We start from the raw sequence: 24,275 nt of genomic DNA, 5'->3' as shown, positions 1-24,275 counted from the left end.
ACGCCTTTCGATGTACTCGATTAATCTAATAAATAGCGGAGATAACGTAGGATGCGAGGGGCCAGGGGGCGTTTTTTCCAAAATAGTGAGCGCATGTTTCTTTCGCAGTGTGCTCGCTATTGCCGATGGTTGTTAATCTGCGCATGAGTGACAGGAGTGGCCGTTTGTGGGTGGTAACGGGCATTCCAGTAAAAATGGAGGAGTGGAGGTGCGAATGCAGGCGTGCCTGAGTGTTTCAATGCCGTTTTAGAGGCGTGCATAATTAACAGGCAGCGTCATAGTACACGTCACCAGCCATTTTTTTACTTTGTTTTCCTCGCAATGCTTGCTGCAGAAAAAAGCTACCACAAGCTCTGCGTTCACATCAGATAGTGGTCGATGTACCAATGTTTTCACAAACTTCCAGGAGATGACGTGGGGCAGTGGGCGTCTCTGCATTCGCAAGGGGGAGTCTGCATACACAAAGCGAACGCTCGTACAGGTAAGATGGGCGTGCTTATGCCTTGTCGAGCGATCGCTCCCCGCCGCGTCACTTTCAAATATTTGCATATGCATCGAGCGAGCGTACGCTCATAGTGACTGGGTCTGAATCAGGCCCACAGTTTAATAGGAAACTGTGACATCACAGAGGAACAGAGAATGCAGCTTACAAGTTCAGAAGGAACCAGTGACATCATAGAGGAACAATGAACACAGGCTTTAAGTCAAATCGGAAACTGTGACATCACAGTGGAATGGGGAAGAACAGAAGAATAACAGCCTACAAGTTCAATATGAACCAAAGAGGAGCAGAGAATGCAGCCAAGAGTTCACTAGGAACCAGAGATTGCAGTCTACTAGTTCAATAGGAACAAGTGACATCACACAATAACAGATATAATGCAACTGAAAATATCACTTGGAACAAATGAAATCATATGGAAAAAGAGAACAAGTTCACCAGGAACCAGTGACATCATAGAGAAAAAGAAAATGCAGCAAAGAAGTTCACCAGGAACCAGAGACATCAAAAAGAAATAGAGAGTGCAGCATACAAGTTCACTAGGAACCAGTGACATCATAGAGTGCTGCATACAAGTTCACTAGGAACCAGTGACATCATAGAGTGCAGCATACAAGTTCACTAGGGACCAGTGACCTCATAGAGGAACACAGAGGACCTCATTCAGAGGTGGTCGCAAAAAGCGATCGCTCTCTCTGAATGAGGGCGGGCGCTTCTTTTTTTTGGGTGCGGCCTCCTGGTCGCAAGCTAAGCTGTGGGTTACCACCCACAGCTTAGCAAGCGACCAGGGTGATGGTCGCGATGGTGATCACCATCGTGACCATCGGGGCTTGCGACCAGACCCTAAGGTTGGGTCTGGGCACTCGCAAGCCCCAGGGTGCTTTCTGCTCTGACGGAGCAGGGAGCTCCCCACTGACATCACTGATGATGTCAGTGCGGCTGCCCACAAAACGATAGGTGTTCCTTAAGGAACGCCTCCGTTTTGGAAACCACCCCCCCCGGCCCGCCTACAAAAAGGGGTGAGCTGTCGATCAACATAGTCAGCTACCCCTTTTGTAGCGAGCTCCGGAACGAGAGAGCTTCTCTCTCGCTCCAGGGCTTGCGCACATGCAGTGTGGCCGCTGCGCTTGCGCAGGGCTACCCATCGACCCGGTTGCGAGCACATCGGTGCTTGCGACCGGGTCTGAATGACCCCCAGAGAGTGCAGCATACAAGTTCACTAGGGGCCAGTGACATCAATACATAAACTGAGAGGTGGCATTTTCATTAATATTGGTTCAGCTTCACTGTGGTGTGCAGGTGAAAGGTGCACTTATTAAACACATTTAAAAACTGAGGAACACTGGTGATTGTTTTACTGCGTTTTACAGTACATGTTTAAATAAGTGTATACAGTACTGTGCAACAAGGGTTCATTCAAACATTACATTTATAACATAGATGCATTTACAATTTACTGTTTCAGCAGTCGCACTCTGTGGGGCTGATTCTGGCTGTATGTGCGGGCAGCCGTGGAAGCCAGATTTACTACCCAGACAATGCCAGATCCCGTACAGTTAATTTGAGGATCGTGCGTCTGCAAGCGGAAAGCTCTGTCGCCCACTTACTTCAATCCAACAGCTGCAACCGTCATCACTACTAGTATCAGCACTTGCAGATCCGCCTGCAGGAATCCCTATACAGGAATCAGAATAGCAGGGAACTCCAGCTGCAGGCCCACATTACTCAGAATCAGCCCTTATGTCCCCTGCACAAGTTCTGGTTACATTCTGCAGAGCTAAATGTTGGCTTTTTTCCACTAAAGTCTTGAAAATAGTTTATAAGTCTGTGCTGGACTGTTCCTGAGGCAGATGAAGGCAGAGCTTTGACATTTTCTCCTTGTCATAAAATGAATGATTAAGCCGTAGTTCCACTGATGACACAGAAGACATGCAATGAATTCTGCATCCAGGAATTGTGCATGGTGTCTTCTTGATATATCTGTAACAAGGATATTGAGGAAATCATGTTTTTAATTGTTAGCCAATATTTTCATCTAACGACAAATAACATTCATATTTCTCACATGGTGAATTTACCTTCAAAGCTGTCCAAGGATAGCATATAAAGAGACAAAGTAACATGATTATAGATTGTAACACTACTTATGAGCCAGTAAATCTAAAGAACCATACACGTTGTTTTATATAGACCAACTGCATTCACAATATGCATGACAACTTGAATATTTGAGATACAGTGAGAGTGGGGAAATATTTTCCCAATGCATACCAACTATCTTCTGTAGACATCCTCTTTTTCTTTATTATGGCTAATAACAGAATACTAGCTATGACTAGCCAATATAAGGACAGTGACAAGCAAAATTCCGTCAATGTACAGTATATTATGGGAATGTTATTAGTAACCCTTATATAATATAACTACTATTTGAGATATAGTGGAACTTTAAAATTCAAGGCTGAGAGGGAATAAACCAATGGTGTCTTGTTTAGGAACATGTGCAAGAACAGTATTTTATTTTTGTAGCGATACAGTGTTATTGCAGCAGTAATATCCTTACAATTTCAGCGAGGCAGCCGGAATTTGTTCAGCTGCCTTGGCGATAAAGATTCGGACCGGTAAGGCCTAACTTACCATTTCACCAGGCCAGTCTCCGGAAATCTGACCCGGCTAGCTTTCAGTTCCAGTTAATAAAAAAATTAGCGTGATTAAAAAAACAATAATAATAATTATTAGAATATGTATAAAAAAGAATGAAGCATTTTTTCATCCCCTTCCTTCTGGTGATATAAGTATTACGGCTGTACATGTACCGCTGGAATGCTTGTTAAATAGGCCCCCTATGATAGAGTGTTAAATATGTTGTATAACGAGCATGTTAACAACAACAAAAACACTGCAAATTGTGCAAAATAAGTAAATGAATTTGTGATGTTGTTTTACCTTTTGAACTGAAAGATGATCGCTATTGTGCCTACACTCGTCAGTACAAAGCATGCGGTGTTCTATGTACAAAACATCCTTTGATTTGCATTCAATTTGAATGAGAGACGCTGAACACACACGAGAATTATTAACAACCTTACAGTGTTCCGCAGGCACATGCAAAGCCTATGCAAAGCAGCAATTGATAACAGTACAACAGCCAGACCAGTATCATTCATATTGTTGTTGTGTGTTTAATTTAAAACAGGTAAGAAGAAACAAAATACAGTACAATAACATTACCGTTCTAAGCACACCTTCATACCTAATCAATTCTAAACATTTTTAGTGCTTATGACTTTGCAGGTCACTATTCAGCTCACCCAGTTCTTAGCCACCCTTTAGACATACAGATCTAGACTTCGCGCTCACTCATGCATGTGGCCCTGTCCTTTTCGACAGGGACTAGGAAATATGTGACATTATCCTGGTTTATGTGTCATGAACCATGAGAAGAGGTTCCTGAGAGATAGATTATTTATATATATATATATATATATATATATATATACACACACTACCAAAACAAACAGATATACACTGCGTTCAGCTTAAAAGATCTATGTCCAGAGTGGGATATCAATAATTTATCTTTACTTGGGTATAAAAAGACCTCTGAATATATGCATAAATATAAACTTGACACATAAAAATACAAAATAGAAACCGATGTATACAGTTAATGATCTATACTGCATTTGCTGAACTCACTACCAACACCCCTCCTAAACACAATAGTGATACTTTCTTTGACACATTTCTAAAATTAGAAAAACTAATAACCAAAGAAACAAGAATATGGTGGGACACACATACCTTAAAATGGTACGCATACATCAAATTAATGCCTAAAGGTCTACGTATCAAGAAACTACCCACCCACAATCAAGAGGAAAAAGATTTTATGAACAAGTGGAATGACACTCTTGCTGAGTGCTTACATAAGCTTATACAATTACTTATAGAGAACCATTCAAAAGAACTTCATGACCTAGACATTGAGATCACAGCCCTAGATCACCTTCTAGAACCATACAAAGGTGATGAAGAATTCATTACACTATCAAACCTGACAGCAGGTAAAGTATTCAAAAGAGAAGAGAAATAAATTGAGATTAAGAAAAATAAAATTTTGAGGGACAAATTCAACATTAAGAAATCATCGTCTAGGACAATTAAACATAAGAACGCAAACCCTACAATAAAAAATACAAAACAACATACTGCTGCAAAACATTCCAGCAAATGCGTAACACCGATATATAAAAAATTCAACCTAATGTACCAGCAGTATATGTCTAAGCTGCACAATCATAAGAAACCCCTAACTACATTAAGAGACTTGGATCTAGAACATTTATTTGAATTCTCCACATATAATTCAGGGTATGAAGTATCCTTCTCAATACATGAAATAGAAGAAGATATACAGTATGAACACTTAGCCAGGTTATCAATAGACAAAGGTTGGACCAACAGTGATAAAGATACAGTAGACTTTCCCTTACCAACAAACACAATATCATACCTATCACAGTGACTCACAAAGAAACACCCCAAACATGTGTTTCCCAACCAGGTTTTTTTTTAGGGGAACATCTATGCCCCCAAGTAGAGAGATCTATAGAGATGCACGATATAACCAGAAAAATGGGAAAAAGGAAACTAGAGGTACTAGAAGAGGCTGCAGGGGAGGAGAAAAAAGCAAAAATACTACATTAAATATTCCCATTCCATCAGGACGAGATATATTCAACCTTAGCGACACCCCTCTATCAGATGATCACCTTAAAATATTGGAAAAAGGATTAAAATTTGCCCCAGCAAATAACATGAGCAAGTTTCAAACATATTTAGATCTACGCAGATTTAAGAGGAAACTAACACTTAAAAAATATTTTTCCACAATAACACCGGTAGAGATAAGGAAAGATATCTCCACAAATCAGAACACACTGACGAATCTGAAACCCCACTCCACATTTTATCCCAGTCATATAACAGGTCCACACATAGAAACATTCACAAAAATGGTTGAAAAAGATATTGAGAACATTAAGTACAATAACCATACTCATAATCTGACAAAAAAAGAAAAGGCAACTTTACAGGAATTAAAAAACAACCATTCAATCATTATGAAACCAGTTGACAAGGGTGGAGGTATTGTAGTCTTAAACAAGTCTGACTACATAGAAGTAGCTCACAGATTACTAGAAGATCATAAACCTGATCCAACAACACTAAAAAACTTGCCATTCACTTGCAAAAAGAAATCTGTGAAGGTGTATTAACCAATCAGGAACACAAATTTATAGAGAATCAACATCCAATCATTCCACACTTTTATTATTTGCCTAAAGTGCACAAGAATCCATTTAAACCCCCAGGAAGACCCATAATATCGGGCATAGGATCCCTTACTTTGAACCTGTCAGAATATTTAGACACCTTACTACAATCTCATGTCACTAAGCAGACTGCGTATTTAAGAGATACAACACTCATTCTCAACATCCTACAAGATGTTCAGTGGGATGACCAACTATGGTTAGTAACCACAGATATTACATTTCTATATTCAGTTATAGATCACGAACAAGGGATTAACAGTATCATATACCACTTGGCAAAACATAATTTAATCACAGAACACAGCGCCAATTCATCCTTGACAGCATTAATTTTATTCTCAAACACAACTAAGTGTGGTTTAATAACCTATTCTACATCCTAACCACAGGCACTGCAATGGGTAAGAGATTTGCCAACCTATTTATGAGTTGGTGGGAGGACCACAACATCTGGTGTAAACATGAGCTTGGGGCAAATCTCGTACTCTGGAAAAGGTATATTGACGATGTATTTTTCATTTGGCGAGGAGAAGAAAGCACCCTGACAGATTTCATTTCAACCATAAATAATAATACAAATCACTTAAAGTTCACCGCCAATTTCAGTAAAAAACAGGTTGAATTTTTAGATCTGAACATATTCGTAGAGGCCAATACAATACACACAAATACATTTAAGAAGATAGTAGATATTAATAGCTATATCCTGTCTACCAGCTGGCACCACCAGAGCTGGCTTAAAACGATTCCCAAAGGACAGTTTCTCAAATTGAGGAGGAACTGTTCAAAAATAGAAGACTTTAGAATACAAAGACAAGATCTAAGTACACAATTTATAGAGAAAAAATATGAGAGGATAGTAGTGGAACAAGCACTCAAAGAGGCAGAGTGTAGAGCTACAGATGACCTTTTGAGGTACAAAGAAAAAGAGAAAGGTAGAGATAGACAAGAACTTTTATTTATAACACAGTACTCCGAACAAGCAAAAGAATTTCAACACATTTTGAAGAAAAGATGACCTATCCTACTGGAAGATGAATCACTAGCAGGATGTACTGTATACCACCTAGACCTGCAATAGTTTATAGAAAAGCACCAGATTTGAGGCAGAAGATAGTTCACAACCATATCCCCCCCCAGACCACTGAAACAAACCACTATTGATAAGTAAAGTAAAGTTTTTTTCTATTGTGGCACCTGTCTAGGTTGCACCAATGCCAACATGAGAAGTACTAAACCTACCACAATATTTAAATCCAGCACCACCGGGAAAACATACAAAGTAAAATATAGGATAACGTGTAACAGCTAAGAGGTGATCTACATGCTAGAGTGTGATTGCCATAAACAATACATAGGCAGAACTATCAGATCGTCAAAAACACGTGTGAGCGAACACATTAGAGGTATTAAAAGAGGAGTAGAAGAGCACAACCTCTCCCAACATTTCAGGATACATCACAACAGTGACCCGATATCACTGAGATTTTTAGGTATAGAGGAAGTGGCACCGAATTGAAGGGGGGTAGATTTTAATTATAATATAAACACATAACTCAAATGGATGTATGAATTGAAAACCTCCGCGAGGACATAATTTGGATAATGAAATAAAGGCTATTATCTGCAAGAAATAAATACAGGTTGAGTCTCCCATATCCAAATATTCCGAAATACGGAATATTCCGAAATACGGAATAATTTTGGCATGACTGAGATAATGAAACCTTTGATTTTTGATGGTTCAATGTACACAAACTTTGTCTAAGGCACAAATTATTAAAAATATTGTATAAAATTACCTTCAGGCTGTGTGTATAAGGTGTATATGAAACATAAATGAATTTCATGTATGTACACAAACTTTGCTTGAGCCACAAAAATATTGAAAATATTGTGTAAAATGACCTGCAGGCTGTGTGTATAAGGTGTATATAACACATAAATGCATTCTGTGTGTATATTTGGGTCACATTCCCAAGATATTTCATTATAATATGCAATTATTCCAAAATACGGAATATTCCGTTATCCAAAACACCCCTGGTCCCAAGCATTTTGGATATGGGAGACTTAACCTGTACATGCGTTTGATAACATACACATCCAATACATCTGTCCAATAAGAATGCCCTCCTTGATTACAGCACTGTGGTTTCACTCACATACTGTGCATCTGACTCAACAATTAAATTACCATTACTAATTGCTGATTTCAATTTAACATCAAGACTTTTATCTAAGCATACTTTAGCTTATTCGACTGTAAATCTATTTCTACTACCTTTAATTCAGGTCACATGTATCATATGTCTAATTATATATGTATTTCTCTGATAAAACTAAAGTTAATGTCAGTCTGAAGGAGACTTTTGCACACGAATTGACTGACAGTTTTAGTTCCCTATAACAACATGGGAACAGAACAACCAATCGCATTGAATCAATTAATTATGCACCTATCAGCAAAGAGAGCTTCCTTTTACCTACCTGCAAAGGACTATGCACGATTATACACCACTCCCAGAAGAAAGCTTTTCAAAAGCTGAAACACGTTGGAGGACATTATAACATTTGGTACATTGGCTCCAGGAGACCCGCTACTTTAAATAATTTACGGGACAGTTACATCACAGCCGCAACCACGTGACCGCACCCGGAAGTCGCTGCCAGAAGAAGACTCCAGGAGGACGCGAGGGGAAGGAACGGTAAGCTGACGGATCCAAGGAGGTAAGTTTATCTCAAATCGGAGGGGGCATGCGGCATCTGGGTTAGCTACCCACAACCGCACACCCCACCGTAGACAGGCCTCCACCATGGTGCAGTAGCGGGTGATCGTCTGGCCGCTGCCTGCCATTGGTGTTAGACACTCAGTCCGTGAGAATCCGCACTCCTTACTCCGGGAAGATAGACCGGATCAACAATAACATGACAGTAATTAAGACTAGCGGGACGCCGCAGTCTCTGCTCCTGGTGCCATTATTGACTCTAGGGATTTATACTATTTAAACTCCCTACCCCCATAATCAGCACATTTCAATTAGCATCATCCTGTTTTATACTAAGTAATCAGGACTAGATCCTGTATTACATATATTGCATAACACATGGTGGATGTAGATTATTAACTGTATACATCGGTTTCTATTTCTATTTTGTATTTTTATGTGTCAAGTGTATATTTATGCATATATTCAGAGGTCTTTTTATACCCAAGTAAAGATTGATTATTGATATCCCACTCTGGACATAGATCTTTTAAGCTGAGTGCAGTGTATATCTGTTTGTTTTGAATATATGTTGATAGTCAGCTATCATACACAGCAGCTCGCGAATCCCAGGTGTCATCATCTCTACTCAGTGCGCAGATACCTTTTTCTACTATTTTCTGATATATACACTACCGTTCAAAAGTTTGGGGTCATAGAAATTTTCTTATTTTTGAAAGAAAAGCATTTTTTTTTCAAAAAAGATAACATTAAATTAATCAGAAATACACTATACATTGTTAATGTGGTAATGACTATACTAGCTGCAAATGTCTGGTTTTTAAAGGAATATATACATAGGTGTATAGAGGCCCATTTCCAGCAACCATCACTCCAGTGTTCTAATGGCACATTGTGTTTGCCAAGCGCGTTAGAAGACTAATGAATGATTAGAAAACCCTTGTGCAATAATGTTAGCACAGCTGAAAATGGGTTTGCTCTTTAGAGAAGCTATAAAACTGTCCTTCCTTTGAGCTAGTTGAGTATCTGGAGCATTACATTTGTGGGTTTGATTATACTCTCCAAATGGCCAGAAAAAGAGAACTTTCATGTGAAACTCGACAGTGTATTCTTGTTCTTAGAAATGAAGGCTATTCCATGGGAGAAATTGCCAAGAAACTGAACATTTCCTACAACGGTGTGTACTACTCCCTTCAGAGAACAGCACAAACAGCCTCTAACCAGAGTAGAAAGAGAAGTGGGAGGCCCCGGCGCACAACTGTGCAAGAAGACAAGTACATTAGAGTCTTTAGTTTGAGAAATAGATGCCTCACAAGTCCTCAACTGGCAGCTTCATTAAATGGTACCCGTAAAATGCCAGTGTCAATGTCTACAGTGAAGAGGCGACTCCGGGATGCTGGCCTTCTAGACAGCGTGGCAAAGAAAAAGCCATATCTGAGACTGGCCAATAAAAGGAAAAGATTAATATGGGCAAAAGAACACACACATTGGACAGAGGAAGATTGGAAAAAAGTGTTATGGACAGATGAATCGAAGTTTGAGGTGTTTGGATCACACAGAAGAACATTTGTGAGATGCAGAACAAGTGAAAAGATGCTGGAAGAGTGCCTGACGCCATCTGTCAAGCATGGTGGAGGTAATGTGATTGTCTGGGGCTGCTTTGGTGCTGGTAAAGTGGGAGATTTGTACAAGGTGAAAGGGATTTTAGCTATCACTCCATTTTGCAACGCCATACCATACCCTGAGGACAGTGCTTCATTGGAGACAATTTCCTCCTCCAACAGGACAATGACCCAAAGCACACCTCCAAATTATGCAAGAACTATTTAGGGAAGAAGCAGGCAGCTGGTATTCTGTCTGTAATGGAGTGGCCAGCGCAGTCACCAGATCTCAACCCCATTGAGCTGTTGTGGGAGCAGCTTGACCGTATGGTACGCAAGAAGTGCCCATCAAGCCAATCCAGCTTGTGGGAGGTGCTTCAGGAAGCGTGGGGTGAAATTTCTTAAGATTACCTCAACAAATTAGCAGCTAGAATGCCAAAGGTCTGCAATGCTGTAATTGCTGCAAAAGGAGCATTCTTTGACAAAAGCAACGTTTGAAGCACAAAATGGTTATTTCAAATAAAAATCATTATTTCTAACCTTCCCAATGTCTTGACTAAATGTTCTCTTAATTTTGCAACTCATTTGAGAAATAAAAGTCAGTTTACATGTAAAACATGAAATTGTCTGGGTAACCCCAAACTTTTGAATGGTAGTGTATATATATTCCATAGACTAAAAACCTTACGGTTTCACATGTCCCATTAAGGCTTCTTAGACATGATCTGAATTTTCACAAAACCTACAGAATTTCTGCCACTCAAACTTAAAAAAAAAAGCAATGAAATTCTGATAATTAAGGATGACGCCTTAATGGACGTGTTCCTTGTGTGATACAGATATGGTATGCCATCACACCCTGTGGTTAACTGTAGATTCAGCACTCTCACAGAGTGAGATTGCTGTCACTCACAAAAAAAGGTGGAGCTGCAAATTAACAGGATTGTGTGCTCATTGGAATACACACATGCAGTCTATGCAACTGAGGTCTGATCAGTTATGTGGCACCTACATCCCACTCATTGCCCATAATCTTCCCATTTGGTCACCACAACTATCCCACTGGGTTGCAACATCCTTCTCACTCCATACATCTATCTCATTTAGAATACACATTCAGCCCCCTAATTTCTAAAACTATCATACTCTGTCTATGCATGTACAATTTCTTCCCAAAAGATGTAAGGAAACAGATTGGCACGGATGCAGGAAGACAGGGCGGCACGGATGGGGAAAGACAGATTGGTGCGGATGAGGAAATACAGACTAGCACAGTTGGGAGACCACACAGCAGTAGGGATTGGGGAAGATACAGCAGCATGGAGGCGTATAGGGGAAGAAAGTGTTCATGCATAGACAGAGTATAATAATTTTAGCATCTAGGGAGCAGAATGTGTATTCAGCTGCCTAATTGCTACGTCACTTCCGCTGAATGGTGCATGTTGATGACGTCAGAAGGACACTGGGGCCGATGAGCACAGACACAGTGGTGTGTAAATGCATAAAGGTAAGAGTTTTTACTGAATTTTGTATTCCTGATGAAGGCTTAATAACCGAAACGGTGAAACTGCATATTGGGCTATTGTTCTTCTTTATTGAATCCGCGAGTGCCACCAATCAGCCTACTGTTTGTCTACAATATAGAAGGAGGGCACCTGGTGAGGTGACTAATTTCGTGTTTGGAGTGCCAAACCTCCATGGATATATATATATATATATATATATATAGTGAGAGAGAGAAGGCAACAGCGAGAATTAGCCTGGAGACTGATAAACGTTCAGAACTGTACATTAACATGGTCTGTCAGTTGCACAAAAAGATAGTGTATTTGCATATCCACAGCTGTAGATGCGATCTGGTTGGCAAGTAGTATATGCACCTGCTTTATGCCAGGCACACATCACAGACATTTAGGTCCCACCTGTGCCCATGTTGCAAAGCATTTATTTCCTGTGCAGCAAACACATTTGTTATTAGGCTAATATCATTTAACATTATGATACGGAAGCTGGTTTTAATTCTGTCTATATACCTGGAAGATTACCAAAAGCTTCATTTCTGAGCGCTTGCATTTAATCCTCCTGGGTCCTTGGGAACAGATGTTCACTCACACTACAGAGATTTAAGTTTAATATTTCCTATTCATTTCCTGTGCCAGCCAGCAAAAAGAATAAAATATTGGCAGATGAGCGTTGAAAGCTGCCAGAAATCCATGCAGCCAAATCTGGCCATTGTATAAAGATGGCAACGCTCATTCTTAGTTACACTTTGATTCCCTTTGCTCTTAGCATTTCAGCAATCATTCCATGCTGTGCTAATATATGAAGCAAATAAACTTCTGGTAACCAGCATGTTCCTGTTTAATCAAGATGCATAATGTTTGGGGACGTGGCCTGGCTGGCAAGCTGCACGTACGTGTTCTCAGCAGCTCCGGCTCCCTGTGCTCTTTGGTTGCCGTGTGCAGCCCTATCGGCTATCCCAGCCCAACCTGCCGTGATTATTAATGTTCCCACGGCTCCCTACCTTCTTTTCGGGGCTCGGGGAGTGTCTCCGGCAGAGGGACAAGTGACATCACTGCCGTGGCTGCGCCGGACCTACTGTCTGTCCCACGGTTCTCTGAGTGCTTCCCGCTGCGGCCCACTCGCTGCTGGTGGAGGCCCCTGGTATAACACCAGGGGACCCCCAGAAGGCTCTGCAAAGTGCCGCAAATCGCGGGAGGCTGCCATTTTACATTCTCTGCCAGCTAGATCTTTTTTTGTGGTGCTTGCAGCTACAGTAATTGGCTCAAGGAAGGTACTGTGCCCTATTATCTATCTGTATACTCTCACTGCTACCTTTCTGTTTCGCTGCACTGTTCCTGCCCTTGGACTTGCCTGCTTAGTAATATAAAGGCAGCCAGCATTTACACTACAATTACAATTAGTCTCCATCTGCTTAATCTTCCTGGGACGGCTGCTTCTCTGGAATGTCTGATACAGGACCTCATTCAGAGTCGGTCGTAAGCGGCCGCTCGGTCGTACGCCTAACGACCAAGAAACTGAAAAGGAAGCAATCGTATGGCCGGTCGGACGCAACCAAAGTGACGTGCATACGTGAACAATGCACCTCCTCTAGCTAGCGAGTGATAGCAGCTAGCGATCGAGTCAATCGCTGTCAGTCACTGTATGTTAATTTTCTTCTGATGGTTGCGGCCGCTTGCGTTGTATTGTTCAAATGTCATTTAGTTCATGCTGATGTTTTACTGGTAGTGCGTTTGTAAATAAAAAAGATTTTAAACCCGGATTTTGGAATAATAATGTTGTGTTGTTGTTAAATGCATGTTAAAATTAACAAAAAACCGCATAGAATAAGCCATCCCCATGAAATTTATTTATTCTTATTATTTGCTAATGCTAACGCAGCTGAATCAATTAGATGCCAATTAGCAGTGTTATTAGCTTCAACAAACGATTATTAGTTGCTTGCATGGCTCAAAATAGAAACATCAATCCTAACATCAATAACATTCGATAGTATCAATTTAACTCTGGGGCTTGCGAGAGCACGTACCCAACCTCAAGCTGTACGATCAGCCAGGCCTCGAACCTGGTCGCAGAGTGACGTTTTACTACTTCTGGCCTTCTATGTCGGTTGTAGCAGGTAAATTATGTACGCCCCTAAAACGACCTCAAAACGCTGAGGCACGCCTGCGTTTTCAGACCACCACCCCGGTCAACACCCGAGAACGGCCTTTCATGTAAATCAACTCTCGGAAGGCAATTCCTGCTCGTAAGCCGTACGATCTACAGAATTTTGGATCGCAAAGCCTCATACGCACATGCGCACAACTAACCGTGCGCATGCGTGGTTTGGAGACATCGGATGCGTACGACCGAGCGGCCGCTTACGACCAACTCTGAATGAGGTCCACAGTGCTTTAGTGGTACTCACCCTCCTGTGTCTCCTCTGCAGTCTATAGGGATCGCCAAGAGACTGATTGCATGTGTCTAAACATCATCTAATTAGGAGTTCCTGAGACGTCTCTTATTTTCGCAGCACGCTGCACTATGACTCCTTTTATGTGACTGCAAGCCACCTCTATGTCTCCTATCACCCTTAGGGGTAAATTTACTAAAGTGAGAGTTTTTAGAAGTGAGTTTTAGAAGAGATGTTACCCATAGCAACCAATCAGATTCTAGGGGGTAAATATACTAAGAATCGAGTTTGGGTGAGAATGCAATCTCACGTAAGTTTAGGCATGTTTCTCAACTCACAAATTTACTAAAGACAAACTGGATTGAGTTTGGAAAAAAAGTTCTCTCTTTTCACTTTTAAAACTCGTGTGAGATAGCAAACTCAAAAAAATTCACCATTGGCCAAACTAGGAAGTACTTTTCATGAAAAAGATGCAACTCGGGAATTTACTAAGATTCGAGTTTAAAATCTCGGGTGAGATTGTAGCAAACTCACTGATAAATTGAAGTTTCAAATAAACCACCTCCTGAGCTGCGAGTTTGCCAGAAACATACACAGATCAGTGTGATTTGTGTATGTTTCTGCCTGTATACCTAATGTAAAGTTTTTTTTTTTCTATAAAGAATGACGTAGGGTCCCCCCCAAAAGCCATAACCAGTCCCAGACTTGTCAGCCAGTCCTGGTTCCAAAACTTACGGAGAATAAAACGAGTAGGATTCCACCGTAATTTAGGAACCAGCACCAGGCTGCGGACCAGTCCTGGCTTTAAATATAGAGGGGAAAAAATTGTGCAGGGGCTCCCCTATATTTAAAACCAGCACCGGACCCAAACCGACCGGGGTGTAATGCCACTGCCAGGAGACCCTATTACCGGGTCTCCAGGGCCAAAGCATTCTCACCCCAAGCCAGTCAGGCCAAGCCAGAGATCTCAGGGGAGGTGGGGACCCCCACAAGAAGGGGACCCCCCTCTCCCGAAACCACAGGTTTGGTCTGAAGCCCGGGGCTCTTCCCCGAACTCCTGGGCTGTGGGTACGGGGGTAATAAAGTGTAAAATCAAAGTAAACTATTGTATTTTACAGTGGAACTACAAGTGCTAGCATGCCTGCCCTTTGGCACTTGTGGAACTACAAGTGCCAGCAGGCGGCCGGCACCCGTACCTCCACTGGAAAAATAAATAGTTAAATAAACTCAGACCTGTTTCAGACCGCTCACAAGCGGGTCGATGGCCGGGCAGTGTGCGCGCGCAGCCCCGGAGCGAGTGAGAAATCACTCGCTCCGGCGCTCGCATCCAAAAGGGGCGGCTGTCGATGTTGATCAACAGCTTGCCCCATTTGGTAGGCAGGCCGGGGGGGGGTGTGGCTGGCCAAACGGAGGCGTTCCTGCCATTTGGGGGCGTGCAATGGACGAGACCCTACCACAAGGGTCTCGTCGCAAGCACGATGGTCATGACCATTGCAACCATCATCTTGCCGCTCGCTAAAGCTGTGGGTGGTCAACCACAGCTTAGCGAGCGGCCAGGAAGCAAACGAAAAAAAACATGCGGCCGCCCTGATTCAGAGTGAGCGCTCGCTTTTTGCGAGCGCCTCTGAATCAGGAACACAGGTGGAATTAATTCACCCATTAAGAGGAAAAAATTCTCCTCTACATGAAAAAAATGCACATAGATGTGGCTCTCCTCCAAGAGACCCATCTTATGCTGGGCATACACGGGCAGATAAAATGCCTGTCAGACCGACAGACATCTTATCTGGCCGGCTGCCAGCCGCAGATGTCGCCGGCATACACTGTGAGATTTCTCTCACAGTTTATTCAGCAGACATCCGCGCTCCGCCCCGGGGGGCGGGGGGGCAGACATTTCTCTGTTCCTTCCATAAGAAGGAACACAGGAAATGTCTGTCTCTTGTTCGCGGCTGGGCATACACTGCCCGATGCGGCCGACAGTTTACTGGGAAATATTGCATTGGACGGGCATGCTGGGCAATCCGGCATGCCCGACCGAGCAATATTTAATCCTCGGTCACCCCCCCACATGCCACAATTATCTGGGCGATCCGCCGATATCAGGCGTATCGCCCCGATAATTGTAGCGTGTATGGCCAGCATTACTGATGTAGAACATGAGAAAAAAGGGATTGGAGCCCGCACAGGATAAGGACAGAAAAACAAAAAACAAACACCGTCTCTAGTAGTTGTTTCTACAAAAAATGGGAGGGTGTGAAAATATTTACATGTAGCCAACTTGAATTATAGTAATGATGCACAAATTGTGGGAGAACAGAATTTCAGGAGTTGGCGGTGCTCCCGTGTCAGAAAAATAGAACGTTGTAGGTAGAGAAAAGAAGACTCTTGGGGGCACTCTATTGATAAATCTTTATGAATTAGTGAAAATTATTAAAACTTAGCCTTTATTCTTATATATTTATACTGAGGAATATACAATACACAACATATAACATACAGACATATAATAGTTCTAGCAAGTGGGTGCTGGCTAGAATCACACTCACAATGAGTGGAAACTGAGTGTGCTAATTGCACCAAAACTGATTGTGTGAATAGTAACTAATCAGTTGCTATAGGTCAGAGCGAATATTATGAAAATTGCAAAGGCCCAAAACAGTAAGCCCACAGGAATTTGGGCATAATATTAAATTCCAAAAGGAATTGGTTACCTCCTAATGCTGCACTAATGGTAGCTAGACTCTGTATGATATTCTACAGCAGAGCCAGAGGGTCCAAATATATAAAGGTGGAAATTTATTCTTATAGAGTTAATAGGTCCCGGTCTAAGGATTCTAGTTCTAAAGGGACTGAAAAATAGGAGTTACAGAAAACACTGTAATAAATTGTAAACTAAACCAGTTCTCTCTTCTAGACCATGGTTCCTTATATTATGCTCAGAGTTAGCTTAATCAATATAACACAAATTTATACACAGAAATTGTATTCAGCAAGGGTTCAATGGTGAAGCCAGAGACATCAATATGATTTGTGTTCTGGGGACACTGAGAAATTCTAACATTAGTGTTAACAGAGTTGTTACTTAATATCAACACATATGTATCAGTTCTTGTGGATAGTTCCCACCGTAATTGCATACAAAATTGTTTATATTTGTGGATAACAAAAATACAGTGAATAGCTGAAAGTGAAAAAGATGTCCAAAAAACACCCTATAATTAAAAGACTCTGGTTAGTGATTTGCCTTGAATGGATATACTGTATAGCCAAAAACACAGTGCTGTTTAGTGAAGAGCACAAATAGAGTTAATGCAGATCCTGAGGGTCGGAAAGTAATTAACCCTTAATCCTAGGTTAGAAAAATAGCATTAAGCGATGTAAATTGATCATAATGTCACCTAAAAAAAAGGACAGAATATTGCAAAAAATGACAGATTGTAAACCAGACGGTATGTCACTAGCTGATGGTAGTAAAGGGACCCAGAAAATGTCCCCCCCCCACATTTCTGCTGTCTCCTCGTCTTGTGTGAACATAGGACATAGGATGAGAGAATGGGGTGGCAACTGGTGGGAAGGAAGAAAAAGAGCACTTCTGCTGTAAGTGTGCACAGGCCACGTCTATCCTGGTATCAAAGACATTGCAGAACAGACGTGGTCAGCAGACTGATGAGAGAGTGCAGAAAATACCTGTATGGAGCAGGAACAAAGGAGATCCCCTCTTAATGATAACCGTCAGGAGCAGCTGCTAATATAGTGTCAGCATATCCAAGGAGCCACATAAACGGTGTCTGAAGCGGCAGTATTGCCGTGAGTGCAGGACCAGGGAGTCTGTGTAATTGTAGTCTAAGCAGCTGTGCAGCACAGGAGGCAGGGCGCCGTGCAGTGTAAGTCCGTATAACGGGCGACTAGCGGCTGTGGGGAGCGTCGGGAAGGTGCCCGGCCGGCTAGATTACGTGGCAGTCGGGTTAGTGATCCGTCTCTCGGGCGGCTAAGGGCTGCGGGGAGCGTCTCTGGTGCAGTCCACGGGATGGTGCCCGGCCAACCAGATCACGTGATAGTGGGATTAGTGTAGAGCATGCTAAGTTGTCCTATATGGGTTACACTTAGGTAGCTGCTGCTTCTTATAATTCGAAGGCTAGGGGAGTGGCGATTTTGATTAAGGCAGCCCTGAAACCGCAAACTATTATTTTACATACAGAGCCAGAGGGGAGATTTGTCATTGCTGAGATTTCACTATTAACCACTTAACTGACGAATTCTTTTTCCAAAAAACGCTCCAAAATGGCCATTGACGGCTGTACCATCGATGGTTCAACCATCGTTAGAAGCCATCAATTGTTTTGCGATTGGTCGAGGAGATCTGTGTACACCACAATTGCCGAAGTTTCCTAAACATCGATTGAGGGTTGCCATCGATGGTGCAGCATTGATGGACAGCAGCAATGGCAAACCACTTGTTTTCAGTCAGACCATCAATGGTTTGCAAACCATCGATGGTCAGTTGCCATCCCTAATCAGAGGCTCTGCGATATCCATCGATCGATATATATATATATATTGATCGAACATTATATATATATATATAAAATTATATATACACACACAGTGTATATATATATATATATATATATAATATATATATATACACATATACATATATTTACATATATATATATACATACGTATATATATATATATATACATACATACGTACGTACGTGTGTATATATATATATATACACATATATATATATATATATATACACACATACATACGTATATATATATATATACACACATATATATATATTTTATAATTGTTCAATTATTTATTGCCCGATCACTGTGGCCAGCGGTGATTGGGCACATGGGGACGGGGAGGCGGAGCTGAGGCCGGAAGAGAGTGGGCGGGAGCTCCGGGGGAACATGGCAGCAGCCGCGGCTACCAGAGCCGCTGCTGCTGCTCCTACACAGTGATCACTGTAGTGCCGGAGCCGCAGCGGGAGCGTCTCCCGCTGGCGGCCCAGATACAGAGCAGCGGCGGCGGCTACCAGAGCCGCTGCTGCTGCTTCTCCTACAGCCGGACCCGCAGCAGGAGCGTCTCCCGCTGGCGGCCCGGATACGGAGCAGCGGCGGCGGCTACCAGAGCCGCCGCCGCTGCTCCTTCACACACACAGTGATCACTGTAGTTCCGGAGCCGCGGTGGGAGGGTGTCCCGCAGGCGGCCCGGATAGATAGCAGCAGCGGCGACTACCAGAGCCGCCGCTACTGCTGTTTATTGAAGGGGGTGGAGATGGCTGCCCGATCACTGCTGGCCACAGTGATCGGGTCACAGCAGCAGTAAAGCTGCTTCTATGGGAGCGGGGCTGCCGACGGTGCCCGATCACTGTTGCCAGCAGTGATCGGGACACGCTAGAGAGGCAGCCACGCTTGCAGAGGGACCAGAAGGTCCCTCTGATGTAGGCGGCTGCGGGAAGATTAGCTTCCCACAGCCGCCTAGTGGGCATTTCTGACTGGTCGTATCAGTTACGACCATGTCAGGGAAAGCCCAGCCTGGTGCGGTCGTATCTGATACGACCGTGCCAGGCAAGTGGTTAACAGAAACATTTATTTTTTTGCAATATCTATGCACCCAATGTATATTCTCGGAAATGTTTTCAGTGTTTATTGATAAAATTGTATGCTTTTTCTGACAAACAATTATTGATTGGGGGAGATTTTAATCTAGTAGCACACCCTTCCCTAGATAAATCCTCCTGTCCTAAACATCCCTCCTCTCTACTATACCTGGGGATTCAGAGATTTAGTGATCAATTACATTTGCTAGATTGTTGGAGAGCTCTACATCCAACAGAACGAGACTATACGTGTCTGTCCGCAGCACATTGTACCTTATCCAGATTAGATTATCTACTTACAGTATCCCCTGTTTTTGCTAAAATACATGATGCAGGTATTGCTCCGATCTGTATCTCAGACCATGCTCGTTTGGTGCTCCATCAATACTGTAATAGATGTTAGCTCTCACCGTCGGTGGCGGTTACCCACTTATCTTGGCTCTTCATTGACCTTTCCTAATGCACTAGAAGCAAGTGGCAAGATTACCTTTCTAATAATCAGGATTATGTGTCAGACCCCTTGTTGCTATGGCAGGTAGCTAAATCAGTTATGCGAGGGAAAATCATCTCCTTTGTTAGCAAATATAAGAAGGAGCAGTCTGCTCTTTATTTAAATTTACAGGCGTCACTCACAGAGGCCTATGCACAATATAAATTGACTCCTACCTCAGCGTGTAAAACGATTTATTTAAATGGAAAGTCCCAATTTGATGCGTATTTAGACACGCAAGCTGCTAGACAAGTGTCTAACTCTAACTTCCACTTTTACAAATTAGGTAATAAACCGGGTCGACTTCTATCCAGTTTAGTGCATGGCTCTAGGCCTGCCACATTCGTCCCTGCTATAAATAACAAAGAAGGGGTGCGGGTTCATAAAGGAGAGGAAGTAATGGTAGTCTTTCTGGAATTCTATTCTGAACTTTATTCCCAAGATGTATTGGATCATGCTAGTAAGGCATCCTTTTGGGCACAACTATCTACACCACAAATTTCAGATTCCCAATCAGCATCGTTTATAGCCCCAATTACAACAGAAGAAGTTTTACAAACCATTAAGTCATTGAAGCCTCTCAAATCTCCTGGTCCTGATGGCCTGACGGAGGAATTTTATAAAATTCTGGGCGAAAAAATAGCGAATACTATAAAAGATGTTTTTAACACTATCATTACCAAGCGCTCTTTACCTTTGTATTTTAATTCGGCAACCGTGAGGGTATTAGCTAAACCAGACAGGGATTTGGAAGACCCAGGGTCCTATCGACCGATATTATTATGGAACACAGACTATAATACGTTAACCAAAATTCTGGCTGAACGGTTGACTCCATTATTTCTCTTGACCAAACAGGGTTTATCCACGGCAGACACTCAGTGGTCAATGTCCGTAAGGTCATTGCTGCTGTCCAACATATTGCTTGCTCAGGGGTCCCGAGTGATATGATGATTATCTCTATGGACGCTGAGAAGGCTTTTGATCTGGTCACCTGGGATCACCTGTCTGAGATGATGCAGCGTTTTGGTTTTGCCACTGAAGTGGTGGAAGTGCTGGAGACACTTTATTCCTCACCACAAACTCAAATTTCTAGTAACGGATATTTGGCTTCTTTTGAAATTCAGAAGGGAACGCGGCAGGGCTGCCCGCTGTCGCCACTCCTTTTTGCCCTGGCCCTTGAGCCATTGGCTATTGCTTTAAGGGCTGTTGCCCAATTTCAAGGGATTAATATTGGTCCAATGGAATTGAAAATAAGTTTGTTTGCAGATGACATGCTCTTAATTGTTTCTAATATAGAGCGTTCAGTGCCGGCCATTTTGGATTTACTACAAAGCTTTGGTTCGTTTGCTGGTTACCGTATTAATCTACACAAGTCAGAGGTTCTTCAAGTTGCTAGCACTGTGGCCTCATCTGTAACCTCACGTTTGCTGAATCGGTTTAGGACTACCTCCTGCTCCATCAAATATTTAGGAATCCAGATTCCTGCCCAATTATCCCATTTATATTCTATGAATTTTTCCCCAATTATAACAACTTTTATAAAAATGTTAGATACTTGGCGTTCTCTTTCGCTAAATTTGTTAGGTCGGGTTGCTCTATTGAAATCTATAGTCTTGCCTAAATTACTATACCCAATGCAGATGCTTCCTCTTCGGATTTCTAGATCTGATACACGAAAGTTAACTGGTTTCATCTTTAAATTTATTTGGCAGCATAGGAAGCCCCGTATTGCTAGGAATAAAATGTATTTACGAAGGGAGTATGGCGGATTGGGAGTCCCTAATATTCTGGCTTTTTCATCTTCTTTTTTTTCCCGATATATATTGGATTGGTGCACAGGGGGTAGCGTATATACTCACAAGTGTTTAGAGGAAGCGGTTTTAAACCCTTACTCCCCTGCGGCACTTCTCCACACTCCACGCTCTTCTTTACCCCCAAAAATCCTTGACAATGTTTTGTTCCATGATAGGTATATGTCATGGTTGTCTATCAACCGCATACTGCATAGGTGTCATATTTCGTCTAAATATACTACCTTCTGGGGTAATTCCTCCTTTATACCAGGACTAGAAAATGTGGGCTTCCTGTGTTGGAGAGATAAGGAAATCAGTGCTATAAGAAATGTGTGTGATCCTGGAGGCTCTATACTCTCTTTTATAGATCTAAAAAATAAATTCTTCCTTACACATCGTGATTTTCACATGTATTTACAAGTCAGACATTTTCCTCAATCTTTGCCTAGCCCTATGTATTCCACAACAGATATTGACTCCTTAAATTCTATATTTACTTTATGCTCTACTCTATCTTATAGGACTAGATACCTATATTCAGATATTTTACCCGCAACTAGAGGTGTTTCTTGGGCCTCTTGTGTGGCGCTGTGGAAGTCTGAAGTCCCACAGATAGATACAGCGGATGTTTTACTGTTAGATATAGATTGCACTATGAAAACATTACATTCTGCCATGCTCCAAAAGGGCCATATTAAAACAATACACAGGGCTTTCTTGTCGCAAAGTTAAAGACGACACATTATCCCAGGTGAAGTTGGATCCTGTTTAAAATGCAAAACTTCTTTTGCCACACTATACCATGGATTATGGGAATGTGGGAAAATTAAGACATTTTGGAACAAGGTAATGATGTTCATTAATAGAGTTTGTAAATTGCATTTACAAATAGATCACTTAGCAATGCTTTGTGCTAACTTTACTAACTGGAATTTACAGGGGCGACAAAAGGCTATTAGTCAGTTCCTCACTATTACAGTTATAGTGGCAAAAAAAATTATTCTGTGTAATTGGACTGTATCTACACCTCCTTTCCTGGCTGCTGTTAAAAATATGTTGTTACAACACTTATAATTTGGACAGAAGAAACTGTTTACCTCATACTGAGTTGGGAGTGGTGCGGTTTTACAGGAAATGAGGAGTATATATTGAGTCCTTAGATCCATCTCTGCAAGATCATATTTTCCGCTTGTTTGAAACCACTACGTGGTTCTTATTGTTTGGTTCGTATTGTTTGAAACCACTACGTGGTTCTCAGATAACTTAGAGGCCTATTATATCACACTGAGACTTTGGTAGGGGGGTGGGAAGGGGAGGGAACATTTTTTTGTTTTCTTTTATATATTCCCCTTATAATTATTTTATTTTATTATTTTATTTTGCTGTATTATATATATTGATATTTTGTCTTTCTGTTTTTATTTTATTTGGTAAAGTTAAGATTTGGTTGACATAGTTTAAAACTGTACGTGTCATAATTATCTGGTATTTTCTATTCTGTATTTTGCTGTAATTATGTCTTCTGATTCTGTCTTTTGATTCAGAATAATAAACTTATACTGTGTTTAAAAAAGAAAAAAAGAAAAAAGAACAGTTAGCTGAGAAAATTAGAAGTACCACTGCTATTCAGGGCCCTATTGTTGGTAAAGCCTCTCATAAAATCAGTCTTTTTGCAGACGACATACTACTATGCTTATTGAAACCAGGAAGTTCCCTCCCCATGCTGCACTCAGTTTTGGATAGCTATGCAAAGGTTTTTTCCCTTAGGCTGAACACCACTAAAGGAACACATCCACTAGACAATTAAATTGAGCGATTGAACGATTTCGTTATTGTTCAATCGCTTGCAAATTGTTTAGAAAAAATGTCTTAAACAACCAGCGATGCGCGCTCCCACTGGTCGTTTAGACATCTATCATCGTGCAAACATGCTGGACAACCTGATGATAATGTCAGGTTCAGCATGTTAGGAGATGATTTATGTGCCTACACTGACCGACTGCTCATTCAGTGTAGACACATCACAGACTAACAAACGACTGCACGATTACAATGTCGTAATTCGTGCAGTCGTTTTGATGTCTTTTAGTGGATGTGTGCCTTAAGACTGAAGCTCTTCCTTTTCAGATTTCAGAGGCCTCGCTTGGTAGATTAAAAGCTTCTTATAAATACGTTTGGCAGACTAGGTCACTTAGATATTTGGGAATACATCTTGCGGTGGATAATGACATCATTGAGTGTAACTATGGTTATTTACTTACAACATTTACAAAACTAACTA

General features: G+C 41.7%; 1 protein-coding gene across 1 annotated transcript in view; it reads right to left on the bottom strand.

The window, feature by feature from the left end:
* Window positions 1-1,732: 1,732 nt before the first annotated feature.
* The window catches only part of DOCK11 (dedicator of cytokinesis 11), a 362,537-nt gene continuing 339,994 nt past the window's right edge, over window positions 1,733-24,275 (bottom strand). Inside the window, exon 54 of the mRNA XM_088453072.1 lies at window positions 1,733-2,482. Within this exon, the coding sequence (XP_088309198.1) occupies window positions 2,399-2,482 (84 nt within the window). The 3' untranslated portion in view covers window positions 1,733-2,398. The remainder of the gene's footprint in view (window positions 2,483-24,275) is intronic.

This window comes from Taudactylus pleione, unplaced genomic scaffold (genome assembly GCF_031769625.1).
Source record: "Taudactylus pleione unplaced genomic scaffold, aTauple2 ptg000039l, whole genome shotgun sequence".
Classification (NCBI taxonomy): domain Eukaryota; kingdom Metazoa; phylum Chordata; class Amphibia; order Anura; family Myobatrachidae; genus Taudactylus; species Taudactylus pleione.
The sequence above is the reverse complement of the archived record's forward strand: the minus strand, read 5'-3'. Positions and strand labels throughout refer to the sequence as shown.